General features: G+C 45.9%; 1 protein-coding gene across 1 annotated transcript in view; it reads left to right on the forward strand.

Annotated features, from left to right (window-relative positions):
* Nucleotides 1-1,510, forward strand: part of LOC311310595 (uncharacterized protein) — a gene marked incomplete at both ends in the record, with an annotated part of 89,611 nt that extends 88,101 nt beyond the window's left edge. The window contains one exon of the mRNA XM_084440105.1: nt 1,286-1,510. Within this exon, the coding sequence (XP_084296231.1) occupies nt 1,286-1,510 (225 nt within the window). The remainder of the gene's footprint in view (nt 1-1,285) is intronic.
* Nucleotides 1,511-17,834: the final 16,324 nt, after the last annotated feature.

A 17,834-nucleotide genomic window follows, 5' to 3' on the forward strand; every position in this document is an offset into this window, starting at 1 on the left:
CTCGCACAAGAGTTCCTCTGGCAGCGGTGCGACTGTCTTCAATAACACACTCGCTCACACCCGGTCGAGACGCCAGATGCTGTACCCTCTAGAGAAGGTCGACACGACGGCGACGAAGTCACTAGGAGTTTTGCCCGTGCGTGACAGTTTTGACAAAATGGTAAATGGACTGCACTTATATTGCGCTTTTATCCAAAGCTCTTTACAACAGCCTCTCATTCATCCATTCACACACACATTCACACTCCAATGGTGGCAGCTGCCATGCAAGGTGCTCACCTGCTCATTGGGAGTAATTTAGGGTTCAGTGTCTCGCCCGAGGACACTTCGACATGTGGACAGGAGGAGGCGGGATTCGAACCGCTGACCCTACGATCACTGGACGACCTGCTCTACCACTGAGCCACAGCCGCCCCACCTCTGTCCACCTTTGACCTCTTCCGCTGACGAACGTTGGGGTGCATCTCCGAGACTGGACGCTGGCAGTGATGGAACTGAGGTATAGCAGTACCTCAGGCCTTTACCCAGATAGCAAGCGGATCTGGGCCATATATGGGCCGGAACTAAGCCACAAGTGCCAGATCTGGCCTGTATATGGCCCTGATTGGATTGCTGTCTGGGTATAAAGGTTTACTCAAGTCCTGGAAGCCCCGTCATAACGATCAGACTGACCACTGCAGGTTGTTTGTTTAGACAATGACATGAACGACGGCCAGTCGATAAACCGGACTCCACGCTTTCGGCTTCAGACGTGCGTGAAACCACGGTGGGATCAGAGCCCCCCCCCCGAATAAACCTCTCCTTCCCTCTGAGCGCTGACTAGGGGGAGGGCGGAGTCTCCGTCACCATCCATCATTGCTACTGTACTTTCTTTTAATTATGGCTCTCCCCAGAGAGCCAGCGAGTTAGTTAAACAGTGCAATCAGCATAAAAGCAATTATTGGATCAGAATGAATGAATACAATTCTGTCTTCTGTAATCATTGGGGGCATCGTGTGCCTGGGAGAAAAAGTTACTCTCACTCTTTCTATCCGTGGGATGAGAGCTTTGTGTGACACACCTTTTGTTAACAAGTAGCCTATTGTATGAAAGATGTGCAAAACAAGAACAAGACAAGTAGGTTGTCATTGATAAGAGACGTGACCTCATATAACCCCACATGGTGCAGCAGTATCTACAGGCCTGGGTTTGTTGGTTCTGTAGACCCACTCTAAGATGCGTGTGTTCTGCAGGCCTGGTTGGTTCTGTAGACTCAGTCTTACGTGTGTGTGTGTTCTTTCCACAGCTGCAGAGCGAGCTGGACCAGGAGTACCAGGACAAGTTCCGCCGGTTGCCCGTGGAGATCCAGGAGTTTGTGCAGGACAGCGGCAAGACCAGGCCTAGCGGCGACAGTCCCCACGGCAACCTCTCCATCTCCTCGACGGCCGAGAGGCTCAACCACAAGACGTCGCAGTCGGAGGACGACACGGAGGACGGCGCCTCAGAGCGCGTCTATGACACGCCCCTTTAGAGACTAAACCTCTCCCCCCCTTCCTCCTAACCGGGCCTTTCTGATTGGTGGCTCTGGAATCGGAGTAGGTTCTTCCCCCCAACCACAGATCTGGGGTCAGTATGGCCCCTCCCTCCAGTAGCTCCATCCCTACTTAAACTAATAGGAGGATTGGATTCTGCATGGGTGAGTAGAGGTGACCAGTTCCATACTCTGTGGTTCTGTCCAGACAGTGTAAATACTTGTTTAGCATTTGTATGTCATGTTGTTTAACTCCAGATGGGTTATGATATTTTGGTACAGTACGACCACCAGACATGTAGAGTATGGATAACACACGTGTAACTAGGCACTAACTATGCGCAGGAGGTAACTTACTTGAACTATTGCACAGAGACAAACTTTTCTTTTTTTATGTTTTTAACGCTCACTACGTTGACAGTAGCATAGGTTGGTCATCGGTGCCAACATTTCGGTCTCAGTGTGCACTTAGAGATCAACTTGTTACTATGATATAATACCTAGATACCATGACATTGGTCATGGTTACGACCAAGGGGACTTGGATTCGTTGCAGTTTATTGAGTATGCAACATGACCGAATGGCATTGCCAGTCCCTGGCGAAGGACACTCCGAACCACTGCAAACCCAACCTGCGTTTCTGTATGTCAAAGGCTAAGATGGCTCCCTGTGGATTTGCACTGAAGGCTTTTTCTCCAGAACTAACTTCAACCCACAAGCACTGGTGGCTTGTTTTGGTTTTTAATCGTCGTCCTGACAACCGTAGGCCTTTGTGTTGCTATACTTTGTGCTGCTATACTTTGATTTGATTTTACTATGATTTTTACTATGATTTTCTTTGTATGATATTGGCATGTTCGAGTCACATGTACTTATTTTTTAGTTTTTCTTTGTAATTTTAAAACTATTTTTAACATGTTGATGTTGAGGTTGTTTATGAATAATTCTGCCAGGTGAGGAAAGTGTTTTTCTGCATGTTGTTGTTGAACAATTGTAAAATTTAGCTCTGTAGCAGAAAATTACATTCATGGAAATCTGTCCTCTTGTGTACAGCCGTTAACACTGACCCTTGACTATATGAATCTGAACCGGAACCGTTTGACCCATGATTGCATGTACAGAATGTACAGTACTATAGTGATTAATTAGTGATGACCTACATTGTACACCCACTTGAATGTTGTAATGAAAAAGGAGAATTACTGCCCCTCAGCAAAGACAGAAAATGACTTTGACACAAACACACACAGACACACACAGACACACACAGACACACACGCAACGATCCGCCGGGACAAATTGGAAAGAGAAATAACTAACCCTGTGTAGAGAAAACGTGTAGAAGATGTTTGCTCTGAGATCCTATCTCTTCTCAGAGCCTGAACTCACCCTATTGTGCTCTCCTCCACTCTTACACACCCTGCTGTATACCTTACATAGTTGGCCCTTGGTAAAAAGGTGTCACCCTGGGGCCCTTTCGTCATGAGGGATGGGTTTCTGTTGTTCCATAGTTTTAAACACTATGACCTCAGCTGAAACGGTAACTACTGTTCGCACAGGAAGTAGTTGACCGCATGCTAACAAGTACTCTTACTGTATATTTGATCAGGCGTCGTTAAAGACACTACAACCATCTACTGTAGCGTCTTAGTCTTATATTACTGTTCTAAGTATTTGAACAGTTTCACAAGATCATTGAATTTCGGTGTAAAAAAAAAACAATACTGAGAGCATCAACTCAAACAGGAACTTGTTACTGTTGGGCCACACCTCCTCTGATGTGTGTCCTATATACAGTACAGTATGATGTCAATCCAAGCCCCCAGATGAGTCAGTGTGAGAGTGTGACCATCCAACCTGTACAGTGCCATTTACCACATGGTCGTATCATTATATGGTGTCAGAAAGACTATTTCAATGGATTTATTTGAAATAGTTTTTAAAGTTCCGAATTACCTGAGGTTTCAGTACAATTTTAAAAAGACGACGATTCATATTGATGTGAGAGTCCTGTGCCTTTGAATAGGTTTGCCTTGTTTGATGTTGAACATGTGAAATGCCTCAATGCGTAAATGGCCACTGTATTCTATGAAGCTGTCTGTTATTAAATAGACCGTGTGCACTTTTGCTGTTCCACTACTGAGTAACGCTTGTGACAAGCAGTATTTGAGATGTGTCTCATAAAAGCGCTAGACTGTTCGTTTTTGTTCTTTTTTTTGTCTGGTCTTGGAACTACTTTATTTAATAGTCTCCGCTCATCAATTTAAGTGTGTGCATTCTTGAGTTGTAAATGTGTGGCGTAAAGGATACAACCACAGATCATGATAGAATAGAGTGTAAAGGGAATTTGCTTGTAATAAACGTGGCTATTGTACATTGCTGTAAGTAAACTCTGGAGTGTGTTTTGATTGCTGCCTATAGTATATCATGGACTCAGACACCGGCATCCATGATTGGATGGGCTAAGCAGATAAGGATGATACTGTACTGATAGACTGCGGATAGTAAATTGCCAGTCTGGGAACCTTTAAATGGCTATGTATTGTACCTAGGACTGGAATGAGGAACTGATACGTACTGATAAGATACTGTAAGGACGAGCGATGACAAGAATCCCAAGGCAAATACACGTTCTATTCTAACAAGGCATTACAGTATATTCAGTTGGCTGCATACAGCACATCTTTGGCGTTTGAACACAACCGATCGGCCCAAACAGCAGGCAGTAGGCTGCCAAGACAGAGCAGCCCCGCTGTCTGCATGAAGGCTCTGTTCTCTGAGGTGTTTCATTCACAGGACAGTAACAAGAGTCAGAGTGAGGCAGCAGAGACTGAACACACTAGCAAGGTGTCAGAAGGGAAGGATGGCAGAGAGATGGAAAGAGAGAGAATCATTGGAAAGCGAACGCGCTCTGTGATTGTGCTACAATGCTCATCGCATAAACACTGAACAATCCTTGTTTGTGCAATAAGCATTGTAGCATGAGCCAAACCTCCATGGATGGTGTGTGTTTTCACTTGTATGTACATGTATGTGTTGGTTTGTATGTTGGCTTTTATGTATGTGTTGGTTTGTATGTACATGTACTATATGTGTTGGTTTGTATGTTTGTTTGTTTTTGTTTGTCTATTTTGTTTGTATGTATGTGTTGGGAGGAGGAGGGGGGGGGGCATGGCCCCTCATCTCCTAGGTAACAGTTACCTCTAGTCTACATAACAATAACAGCCAGAGCATATGAGGTACAGTACAGTTCACCGCTTCCATGAAGTGGTGCTGATGATATGAAGCCCTGGGGGGCTGAGGAGCTGTCAGCTATGAAGGGGAGGGCTTCAGCAGACTAGAACACCTCCCAGAGCTCCAGACGAGGGTCATGCCCGGGTCACGACCCCGGTTGAGACTGAATGTGCAATGCGGTTTGTGTGTAGGTACGTCCTCTGTGTAGAGGCCAGCATCACCACTGTCAGGTTGCTGCAAGGTACCTTTGGTCTGTTCCTATACCTTAATAATCCCTTTACTATCTTTTACATCCTGGTACAAGCCTCACTTAGAGGTTCTGCATCATGCCGGGCATCTATACCAGCATGGTGTGTCACAGATACAGCTAGATACGCTCGTAATCCCTGTCTTAGTTTCATCAGGTGATAATAGCCTCCCGAAGGTGGCGAAGAATCGTGTTTGTGTGCCAAGAACAAAGATGTCTCCCGTCCTGTCGTGTCCTTGCGGAACTAGCCCAGCTAGCAGGAGATCTGAGACCTTGTGACAACATCTGCGACCACAGAAGCCTTGATGCATTCCAGCATCCAGGAAGTCCGCTAATTAGCCCCACACTGGGTGCAGGGCGGAAGGAAGGAGGGTCACTTTTTTAATAAGATTCTTGCAGCTTATATAAACAGTGACGCCTCCCCCCTCGCCGCTCAAGCTCCGGCCTCCCAGGAACATCGCTGTGTGTGTGTCCATTTCTGTCCATCTGTCGTGGGGACAGGGGAGCTGTAATGAAACACACCAGGAGCTGGAAGGAGAATGACTTGGACGTGTGTTTGTGCGTGCGTGTGTGTGAGTGTGTGTGTGTTTGTACTGTATGTGCTCTAAAGAGAGAGTGATGTCATAGAGGAAGTGTATTCTGGGATATTAAGGTATCGAGAGCCGGCTGTAGCTCAGGAGGTAGAGCGGGTCGTCCAATGATCGTAGGGTCGGCGGTTCGAATCCCTGGTCCTGAACGACATGTAGGAGGGGTCCTTTGGCAAGACACTGAACCCTAAATTGCTCCCAATGAGCAGGCTAGCACCTTGCATGACAGCTGCCACCATTAGTGTCTGAATGTGTGTGTGAATGGATGAATGAAAGGTGAATGAGAGGCCTTCATTGTAAAGCACTTTGAGCGAGGGCGCTATATAAGTGCAGTCCATTTACCGTTGTGGGCCTCACAGTATGTGGGACCTCTTTTCCAATCCAAATGTAACTTGAATGTCATTGTGCAATACTGCAATCACAAGTTGTCTTTTCCCTCTTGAAAACAGTGGTGATGCAGCTAGTGTTACTATAAATTAGTTTACCTCTTTACCTATATTACCTAGTGTTCACCTATATTACCTAGTGTTCACCTATATTACCTAGTGTTCACCTATATTACCTAGTGTTCACCTATATTACCTAGTGTTCCCCTTTATTACCTAGTGTTCACCTATATTACCTAGTGTTTACATATGTGTTTACCTATATTACCTAGTGTTTACCTAGTGTGTATTACCTAGTGTTTACCTAGTGTGCATTACCTAGTGTTTACCTAGTGTGTATTACCTAGTGTTTCCCTCGTGTGTATTACCCAGTGTTTACCTAGTGTGTATTACCTAGTGTTTCCCTAGTGTGTATTACCTAGTGTTTACTTAGTGTGTAGCGTTTACCTAGTGTGTAGTGTTTCAGAATCAGAATTTGTTTTATTGCCATGCAGTTTTTCTACATTTGTTGAATTTGCTTTTGGTCGTGGTGCATAATACGGAGACAACATTGGACAGGGTGCAGGGACGAGACAGGACACTGCAAAGACAGGACAGTGCAAAGAAGAAGTTTAACTTTAAAAAAAAAAAAAAAAAAAAAGAGTCAGAGGTAGGGGGACACAAGCCTTGTTGATGAGGCCGATGTCCGTGTGTGAGAAGCTGCCTCCGTGCCGTGCAGATGTGGTCCTGATGGGCCGCAGTCTTCTGCCTGAGGGGAGTGGCACAAAGAGATTATGGCCGGGGTGGGAGGAGTCAGCCGCCATCTTCCTGGCCCACTTCAGGGTCCTGGAGCTGTGCAGGGCCAGGAGGGTGGGCAGCTTCCAGCCGATCACCTTCTCAGTGGATCGGATGACGCGCTGCAGTCTGGCCCTGTCCTTGGCTGTAGTGGCAGACTACCAGATGGTGATGGAGGAGGTGAGGATGGACTTGATGATGGAGGTATAGAAGAGTACCATCAATCTCTTTAGTAGTCCAAATTTCTTCAGCGGCCTCAGGAAGTACTTCATATGCTGTGCCTTCTTCGTAAGGGTAGCTGGTGTTTAGTTGCCATTATAGGTCGCGGGAGATGGTGGTACCCAGGAAGCAGAAGGAGTCAACGGTGGACACTGGTGTCATTCAGTGTAATGGGAGGGAGGAGGGGCTGGTTTCTTTCTAAAGTCTCCAATCATCTCCACTGTCTTGAGAGCATTGAGCTCCAGGTTGTTTTGGCCACACCAGGACAGCAGCTGGTCGATCTCCCACCTGTAGGTGGACTTGTCTCCCTCGGAGATGAGTCCGATGAGGGTCGTCCACAAACTTCAGGAGCTTGACAGACTGGTGGCTGGAGGTGCAGCTGTTGGTGTTCAGGGAGAAGAGTAGGGAGGAAAGGACGCAGCCCTGGGGGGAGCTGGTGCTGATGGACCTGGAGTCGGAGATGTGTTTGTTGTCGGAGATGTTTTCAGCTACATGTGTTGTTTCCTGTCGGACAGCAAGTTGGTGATCCACCTGCAGGGAGAGTCAGGCAAGTGCAGCTGAGAGAGCACGTACTCCGGTGTGGGCGGGAGGATGGTGTTGAAAGCAGAGCTGAAGTCCACAAACAGGATCCTGGCGTAGGTGCCTGCATGTTCCAGATGCTATACAATGTAGTGAACGGCCATGTTTACTGCGTCGTCCACAGACCTGTTTGCTCTGTAGACGACCTGCAGAGGGTCCAGGAGTGGGTCTGTGATGGGTTTGAGGTGCAGCAGAACAAGGCGCTCAAAGACCTTCATTACTACAGAGGTCAGGCCGACAGGCCTGTAGTCATTTAGGCCAGTGATCTTTGTCTCCTTGGGGATGGGGATGATGGTCTTGAAGCAGGCTGGTACGGTACATGGCATGTCTCTACTGAGGTGTTGAAGATGTCAGTGAACACCAGGGACAGCTGATCAACTTCAGCATGGGGAGACAGAGTCTGGTCCCGCAACTCTACAGGGGTTCTGTCACATCCTTTTCTAGGATGGTGAGAGGCTATGTTGCAGTGTGTGTGTGTGGGGGGGGGGGGCAGCTGTGGAGAGTTCCGGACCCTTGCTGGGGAGAGGGGGGGGGGGGGGGGGCTGATGGATGAGTGAGTTAAGCGTTCCGACTCTTTGTTTGATGGTTGAACGCTTCATTCTGAGTAGATGTACAGTACTAGTCCATGAGCTCCAAAAAAAGACAGTTCATTTTTGTGTAGAGCCATGAAAATGGCAATTTGTATAACTTTGCATTGCACATTTCATTATCCCCAAATACTTATAAACTTTCATGGACACAGTTAACCTCAACATTCTGAACATTGCCTTGTTGAGTCAGCTGGTATGAACTTTCACATTTTTTCCCACATTTAAACACACTCTACCCAGCTAAACAAAGGGTGCTTAAGTAGTACAAGCTTCCAACAGCTTCCATATCATTACCTCCGCCCAGCGACAGCGCAGAGCGAGAGGTAATGTTTTCGGTGGTGTGTTTGTTTATTGGTTTATTGGTTTGTTCGTTTGTTTGTTTGTTAGCAGGATTACACAGGACTGAAACAGACATATCTCGACATGGGAAGGTCACAGAGACATTGGGTTTGGACAAGCATAAAACTCTCGACCTAATTAATGCAGCATTACCAGCCATGTCCTACCTGCACAGAGCTATACAGTGGATGTCTTATGCTCTCCGAGCACCATTCCTAGTTTCATTATATTTTCAAAAACGGTGCAAAAATTCATAGTTTTTGAATCTCAACTAGAAAGTTATTGAACTAAACATTTATTGAGTTGATCTACCGAACTAGGCTACATGTATATTGCTTCATTAATTGTAGACACACACACACACACACACACATGCACACGCATGCACACACACACACACACACACACACACACACACACACACACCATTGAAATCTAACAACTGAAATCCAACTCCTGTGTTATTGTGCTGGCCTATATTTAAGTGCCATCCATGCTAATTTTGAATGAATTAATATGATAAGACAGCACTCGATCTTCCGCCAGCCTAGGCTCTATATACCCTATATACCATACACAGTAGGCCTACTACGATGTGGGGAGGGGGACTGACTCGATGACTCACCGCCCAGGACCACCCCATAACCATCTGAACACACACTCCCGTACGCATATACACACGCGTGCACGTCTGCACACACACAACGCGTGCGCGCGCTCTCGGCAGAGAGGGAAGAGGGTTCCATCGTTCTGTAGCAGCGGGCCATTCTCCACTGGAGGGCGGGTGGTACAAGAGGCGAGGGTTGTTTGGGAGGGACGGATAAAGAGAGAGGGAGGTAGATAGAGCAGCTGGAAGCAGGAGAGAGAAAATCCCGGCCCAGCCTCTGCAAGCATCATTTTCACATCGGATTTAATCCGCCCCGGTCTCGACCACAATTTCACGTAAGGAAAATGCAATATTTCTGTCTTTTAGACGCAAGTGAAGCATCGAATTACTCTGCTGCACGCTCTTTTGCACGAATCGGACAGATTTGAGATCTTTTTGGAGAGAGGTGGCTGGGCATAGCGTGTATTGTAGCGGCAATGTTAATGTTGGGCTGCAAAGGTGGTTTTGAACCCAACGGGATCCTCAACTCCACCGTCAGATCAGCCCACATTCTTCATATCGGCCACGATAAAGCGACTATTACAGATTTGAGATGGTAGCGAAACGCTAACGTGAGCGTTTTCACACGGGCTCATAGTGAAGCAACCTGCGTGCATTCAGCTTCTTCCCGACAATGGAGGGTGACCCTATTCAGCGGCAGCTTTCAAAACATAGCAAATGTATGGATAATATTGCTGTTTCTCTCGCCGCGGCAGCTCACGTTAGAGCTAGTTCAGACAGGACACGGCGCAGAGACACAGCCAGCTGGCCTCATCTGCCACTGAACTCAACTGGCACGCTGTCTGTGGATGCACCATTTGCTAGCTTCTCTAGCTAACTGATGTAGGTGAACTAACGTAACGTTGCTTAACCAAACAGACTGTTCAACTATAAAGATTAATAACATATTGTAGGCTACAGTTGTATAGGCGGTAGGGAAGCATACATGCAGCTTGATAGCTAACGTTACGCTAGCGTTAAGTGCTGCATGCATGTGCCGTATTCATATAGGCTATAGCCTATATTTTTTAGGACAACAAAGTATAAAGTCGGCTTATGGTTAGAGCGTTAATGTCCAGATCGTCCGGTGTGATGTGTTGTCTATAATCATGACTATCAATGTTGCGTATATGAGGGTAAATGACTTATTTTATTGTTGTGTTTTCTTACTCTGAGCTTCCATCATCTGCGAGCTCAAAGATGTTGGCCTATGCCACCTGTTCTTCTGGATTCTCGTACGCGTGTGCGGTCTCTATACGTGCAGCGCAAACGTTTGAACGCCCATGATACATCTTTGGGGAGCATTCGACCAGAGCACACATTAGACACGCAACCCTTGTGTTGATATGCAATAAAGAGCATGTTGTTTGATCTTGAACGCTTTACGATCCTATAGGCTGTCTTGAGGTCGAACTGACCTCAGGCGTTTTGATGCCGATGGTCACTTTGGATTGCATTTGATATCAGTTTCTAATCCCGATTCGTAACATTAGTTAAAGGACACTTCTGCCCTATTCCGGTTTTCGCAACAGTCATATGTATACGGGAATAAAGTATCATAAGTTAGGTCCACTCAGGAAAGAGACAAGTAGGCTATGTCTTTGGATCTCTAGATCCCTTCAATGTTTTGTCTTTCTGCTCCCAGTTCAGTTTTGGGTTATTGACACCGTCACTGACATAAGAGGTGATTACAGAGTCAAACATTACCCTCCCTTGCACAAATATAATCCTCTACCTGTGGCTTTAAAACCTACACTGTGAAGCAGTTTGATGAATAGAGGTGTGTTAAGAAGCTTAAAGGCTAACCGTGTGTGTGTGGGGGGGGGGGGGGGGGGGGGTTCGGACCAGAGGGTAAGGTGGTAATCGTTATGAGTTCAGTTTAAATACCAATTCAGCTTGCTCATTGGCCATTGAACAGGCAGATTATGAGCTGCCGGAAACCCTGCAGCACATTGTACATAATGTACCCATTATATAAGGTGCCATCTATCATGAATCTGTAATGATTATAGTGGAGATGTGACCTTCCCAGATCGAGTGTTTTGGTTGATAGAAACTGCTCTGTGTCTCTGTGCACCAGCTCTGGTCTCTATTGCGGTGTGTTGCTCACACTGGTCTCCCTCTCCCTCCTCTTCTGGCACCAGTGAAGGTTTCTGATGGAACGACACAGTATGTGTGAAGAGACAAAAATTGCTTTGAGGTGACAAATGGAAGCACCGTCTGTATTTGACGGCTGCTACTGGAGGTGTGCTGCTGGTGACTGTGAGAGGAGGAAGATTGGTCATTCGTCAGAAGAGCAGCTTCCACCAGAATCACTAATCGCATTCAGCCTGGCTGAATATCTGCAAGCAACAATATCTGATCGTTATGCTTCATGTAGTGGAGCAAGGAAAAAACTAGATATGAATCGTGTCAGGAGAGGAGAGAGAGGTAGTGGGCAACAAGCCACAGTCACTGCAAATATTGTTCGAGTGATTGGCTGCTGTTTGCGGATGGTTGGTTTAAAGCTATGGGTTTAGAATAGAATTGAGTTTCATGGTCTGGTTTTGAAGCGACCAAAATTTATGGAATGGGTCTGATGTCTCATAGAGAGTCCAATATTGTTTTGATGTGCAACTTTCTTTCCCCTCTCAACATCAAAGGACTGGTTGAAACAAACTGGCAGAGAAAATTAATAGCCTCTTGTCACATTTTCTGTTTGCAACTCAGAGGCAAAATAAATGGAAGGGAATTAGAATCAGGACTCAGGAGACATGGTATAACTGCATAGGCCTAAGCTATAGGCTTTTGTTAAAAACAGGCTGCATCATATTTCCCCCAGTCATTCATTTTTATATCTTCATCTTGGGTGACAGAAATGTGATATTGTCTCAGTAAAATAAAGATTATTAATAGTTTATGGCACAATATATAACATTTTTTGACCAGTAAGCACTTTGTGACGTTGTATTGGGCTCCAATGGCTTTGACTGCATGGTTGTTTATAAACATGTTCCCTTCATGTCCGCAAAACACAGTGTGTCTCTCTTTCTCTCTCTCTCTCACTCACATACACACATAGCCCAAGGGTTGTTGTCTTTAGAAGGTTTTGTAATGGTGATTATGACCCCTCCATGAATCCAACGTTACTGTACAGTATCTTTGTGTGTTCGGGAAGGATTTCTTTGTTTTCATGCTGTCATGTTGCAGCAAAGCTGTGGCCTAGGGCTAACTTGAGCGTCACTTGAACCAGCGACCTTGCATTTATCACTTTTGCCGCTTGCTTAATAGCTTGTCCACTCACCCACCCACTCACTCACTGACTCACTCACTCACATAGACTAGGTAGTCATACGTCACAGATATCAACACTTGGATCGTGTTGCTTTTCAGGAAAGTCTGGTATGCATGAGTTCATCTCTCTTGTCCTTTTGTTTTGACCGAGGTATCAAGTTTTTATCAGCGTTCCTCCCGGCCCTCTCCTCGTCCAAGGGCAGCCCTCCAGACGCGGAACGTCACCTAGACAGACGGACAGATCGCCATTTTCTGCCAAACAATAGTGCCGTTGTTCGGAAACATGTTGAGTCACAGCATTTGTTGCTGTGCTTATTGTTGTAGCCAGGCAGATGAGCAGAGCCTGTTATGCTGCCCTCACTAGATATCATAATTTACTGTGTGTTCTGCTTGGCAGGGGGAGAGAGAGGGGCTGAGGTATGTGTCTGTCTGCCTCCTCTCCATCTTCTGAGGACGGCGTGTCCATAGGATAGGATTTAAACCCAGCATCAGCCAAATACATCAAGATCCTGGCGTCTGAATATTAAGTTCTCCTTTCTCTTGTCTTTTTTTTCCTGTTTCTACAGGCCAAGACATGACCTTCTTCCTCTGAAGAAGGCCTTCACGCTGAACTGGTAGGTTCCAGTGTCTCCCATACAGACATACGGATCTCCCTCCACTGCTTCCTAATGGAGAATTCCTCTTCCTAAATCAGATAATAAAATCTCTCTCCTGCTGACATCATGTGCTTTCCGGCTCACGGTCCCCTCGACCTGTCCCCTCTCTCTACTAGTGACTCGCACGCTCGCGGCTCCGACTTCCATGTGGTTGAAATCATCCAGTGCTGCGTTCTCACGGCCCCTGTTAATCCAACCTGATCTCGTCTCAACCGCATACCAACCTCGTCAATCGCTACTGTAGCAAGCCAGCTAGCGCTGCAATGGTTTTAGCTAAGATGACTCTAATCAGCAACATCTCACAACTGCCAACACCTCGTCAGCTCGTAAACTCGCTGCTAGCGATCTCTCTACTAGCTTGTCTCATTTGACCTAGGATCGGAGGCCTACTCTTTCTCTTCTCCATACCAGATCATTCATAAACATTTGAATTGTGATACCTGTGTAATAACATTATACGTCTGCCAGCTACAGGTAGGGCTGTAACAATTACAAATTTTGCTTAACGATTGTCTGAGAAATAATTGTGATTAACAATATAATTTTCTAAAGGAAAAACAAAAGAGTTGAGTGCAGGACCTAATAGAGATTTCTTTTAGTTTTTGGGTGCGTTTGCAAAGCATGCCCTGGCGGGAGGTTTCTAGGTAGCAGAAAGGTTCTTGAGCAGTGGCGTTAAAAACATACAGGGAAACTACAGTATGCCTATTCCTGCTACTTGCTACTGTTTTCTACAACACTTCACTTCAACACTACACTTCAACAAAGTGAGTGAAAGAGAGATATACTGTGAAAGAGAGAGATACTGTGAAAGAGAGATATACTGTAACCTGAGCAGAGAGGAGGGTTGAGTCCCAGCTCCCAGACCAGAGTCTCTGGTTTGGTTTAGTTACTTGCTAACTTCGTTAGGTTCTAAAGTGTTTTTTTCTGGGGGAAGAATGCATAATTGCGGTTTAAAAAAAAAAGAAAGAAAGTGGTTTGACGATTATGTAATTATTGTTACAGGATATCTGGTTTTCTGACAGGTCTACCTACAGGTATTAGTCATCCGTATTTGTTTTTCATTTAACCTTTATTCAGACAGGGAGTCATGTTGTTTTCCTAGTATCCATCTTAAGTCCTATGTATATTAATACAGTTGTTATGAAAAAACTCTTTCTTGTGAGGAAATGTTGTGGAAACAGCCCTATGTAATTCTGTCAGCCTATGAAATCCAAATCCCTGTTGACTATGGGTGGTGTGTGGAACCCGATGTTGTCAAGTAGCAGCCATTGTCAAGGACCTGCGTAGGTGGAACACAATTGATTTCAGCTTTTCAACAGGAACAAGGAAGGACATCAGGTTCGGTTCTCATTCTCATCCAGTCTTTCTGCCGGCACCTCCCTTCCCTTGTGCGTGGGAAAATAAAACATCCAGCCACGTCAAGGGAACAGCTTGGCGCTTCCCAATGCCTGACTGGTGTGCGCGGCGTTCTCTGGCATCGCTCGCTCGCAAGCGGCCCTTGACGTAACGCTGAACACGCGTGTCCCCTGGACACACCGGCGGTAAACTTGAATGACGCCGAAGTAACCGAGCGAGATCCAGGAACCATGTGCGCAGCTGCAGATCAGCCCCAGATGCCTGTGGAGTGTCCGATTTACGGCGCCAGCTGGGTTCAGACGAGGGCCGGCCCGGGATCGTGAGAAACCCGGAGAACAGACGGGAGTCGCTCACCCACAAGCACACGGGGTTGCCAATTGATGAATCAAGTCGATATTTGCCGTCTTTGCCAAACATTTTGCAGAATTAGTCCAGCTGATGGGCACGTTGTCTAGTGTCTGAGCTCAACCTTTCGTGAGTGAACGCCGTGTACAAACTTGCTGGCGTGACATACTGTAGATGTGTCTCTAAAAATACTCGGCAAGTGAAACGAAAAGCCATTATGTGCTCCTTTTTAAATTCCTCCATCCCCTGTAAGTGCACATCCCTCTTTCTCACACACACACACACACACACACACACACACACACACACACACACACACACACACTGCCTACTTTAGGAATACATACACACACCTCATACACTGCCTACTTTAGAAATACACACTTCTCTGTCAGCTGAGAAGAACACACACACGCACACACCTCATACACTGCCTACTTTAGAAATACATACACACACACACCTCATACACTGCCTACTTTAGAAATACACACTTCTCTGTCAGCTGAGAAGAACACACACACTCCGACACATTCTCTGTAACCATGGCTGAATCCACTGTGGGGATCCATGCTTGTGAATGCAATTTGCACTTCCAATTAAACTGTTGACCTTCGCTCCAGAACGCAGAACGTGACTTCGTACCATCCTCGCCTGGATAGCTAAAATTAGCCCCCCTTAGTAACGACATTGGCACACTGAGACTAACGCTCGCCAAAACTGACAGATCTCCCCTCTCACTGAAACTCTGCCCCTCTCTGCACACTCCCTGGGCAATACCTCTTGAGAGCACAGAAGGCCTCACTGAGAGAAGTGGGCAGAGAAAGAAGAGAGAGAGAGAGAGAAGCCGTGTTTTGTCTGGATCGGAGGTGGCGTGTTATTGAAGATAGATTTTGTGGAGTGGGAAGTCTGGAGTGGGAAGTCTGACTTTGTGGAGTGGGAAGTCTGGAGTGGGAAGTCTGACTTTGTGGAGTGGGAAGTCTGACTAAGTCGACGTGTCCCGTCGCAGAGCTGCAGAGCCGAGCGGGCAGCGGCGCAGGGTTTGGCTGAGCGCTTTTACTGCCGAGCGCTGCTCAAACACATGACCGGCCGCTCTGATCAGATGACTAGATAAACAGTAGGAATTCAGCCTCTTCCTCTACAACGGCGCTTGTCTCTCTGTATGAGGGGAGAGAGGGAAGGAGAAGGAGAGAGAGAGAGGGAGGGGGAACGTGACGGGAGATGGCGGCGTTATGGAATAACAGCGTGATGAACAACCGGTGTCGTTGCTCTCTGACAGGATAGTAAGTACAGTACATTTACGTCCTTAACAGGCAGAATTGGCGTTTAGATCTATGTAGCCGTCTCTCCACTTGCATAAGCCCCCTCGTTTCAATGTAATTACATTAGGTACAGTAGTTAAATAGCCCAACCCTTCTTAACGCTGGAGTAGCTCTGGAAATCTAAAGTGCTGGGAGGGTTGCTTGGTTACAGTCCACTAATATCAGATTTGGTTGGATTAGAAACAGACATGATTTATGTCTATGTATCATGGTTTTTGGATATTTTTTCTGTTTTTTTTTCTTTCTTTCTTTTTTAAAGTATTTTTGAGGTTTTCCAATTATATGCAAACAGCCAGAGCCTAATGTAATAGAATAAAATGGTCAGTCTTGGCAGCAAATACAGTACACCATCAAACGGATTGACAAGTAAGTAAAAACATTGTAATTACAATGTAAAGACATCTTGAAGAACACAGTTTGTCGGCATATTTCCGTTGCCCCACCCTCACCCCAGGCTTTATTGATCATTACCAACATTTTGTTTCAAAAACATGAAGCTCCCCCAGCTATTTTCAAAAACATCCATCATTCCCTTAGTAATGTATGCTAGTCTCTCCATAGCAACACATGATGACATCCTTAATCGATTCATACTGTACTTGGTTTGTTCACATTCTTCCATCCCATGGCTTTCACTCTCTTAGCCAGAGGGGCAGTCTATTAGCGCACGTTCACTCTTCTTAATAATGAAATCACTGATAAATACCCATGGATGCACAACCTTGGCAAACAAGGGATTCTCAGTTTTCTTATCTAACCATGTCAAGAACCCCCTTCCAAACGCCCAACTCTTGACCACGTCACATTCCCAAAAGCAATGAAGAACTGTTCCTTTAATGTAGCATCGTTCCACTTGAAGCATGTGTCTGGCGCGCTGGGATTAAAGTGATGTCATTGTCATTTTGATGGGGTATATATGGTATATGTCAGTTGGACTGTAGCAACGTAAGCCATGTGTTAATTGTTTGCGTTTCAGCCTTCAGGCAAACCATTGTTCTTCAGAGATTTCATCCCGTCAGTCTAGCCTCCAGCTCTTAAGCTTATCCTCCGAGGACTCGGGTGACTTCTCTACAAACAGGTTATAGGATAGAAACAGGATATATGTAGCATAGATACAGTGCGTTTCACTGTAACGTCTTGAGAGAGGGGTCTGAGAAAGTGAGTGGCTTTGAAAAACATAACATTCCTCATTTGTTAAAACCTAGAGGTGCCGTGAAGAAATATCATACTTTTCTTGTAGTTCAATAAATGACATTGGCCTTTCATCGTTGTATAACCATATCCATTATCCTGCTCAATCCCTTGTTTGCCCGGTTTTGGAATCTTTACACCCATTTATAGCATCAGAGCTGCAGAATACTCAAATTCCGATTTTCTAAACTATTCATCTGTTTATGCCTCACAATGAAAAATTAGTCGATCTTTGGCTGACTGAGACGAACAAACAGAAAGAGTAATAAATGTAGCCTCCCAACGGCCCAGAAGAACCTCGTCTGGGTTCTTTGTTCCCCCGGTTCTGGAGGCCAGATGGCTGTCGGAGACATTACCAGTTCACCGCGCCGCTTCACTCCCGTCTTGTACACAATCCGCGGCGCTGAGCTCATAAATCCATCCGCTAGATATCATAACAAGGAGTAAAAGGTATTTAGAGTCGACTGAGTTATCGTTACTAAAGCAAACAGAATCGAGAGCTCTGTATATCTTTTTTTTGGACAAACGCGTGCTATGCGGCGTATTGTTTAGCTCTTAATGGCCCCTCCTGAGCTCATT

The sequence above is a fragment of the Borostomias antarcticus genome (assembly GCF_949987555.1).
Source record: "Borostomias antarcticus genome assembly, chromosome: 6".
Taxonomy (NCBI): domain Eukaryota; kingdom Metazoa; phylum Chordata; class Actinopteri; order Stomiiformes; family Stomiidae; genus Borostomias; species Borostomias antarcticus.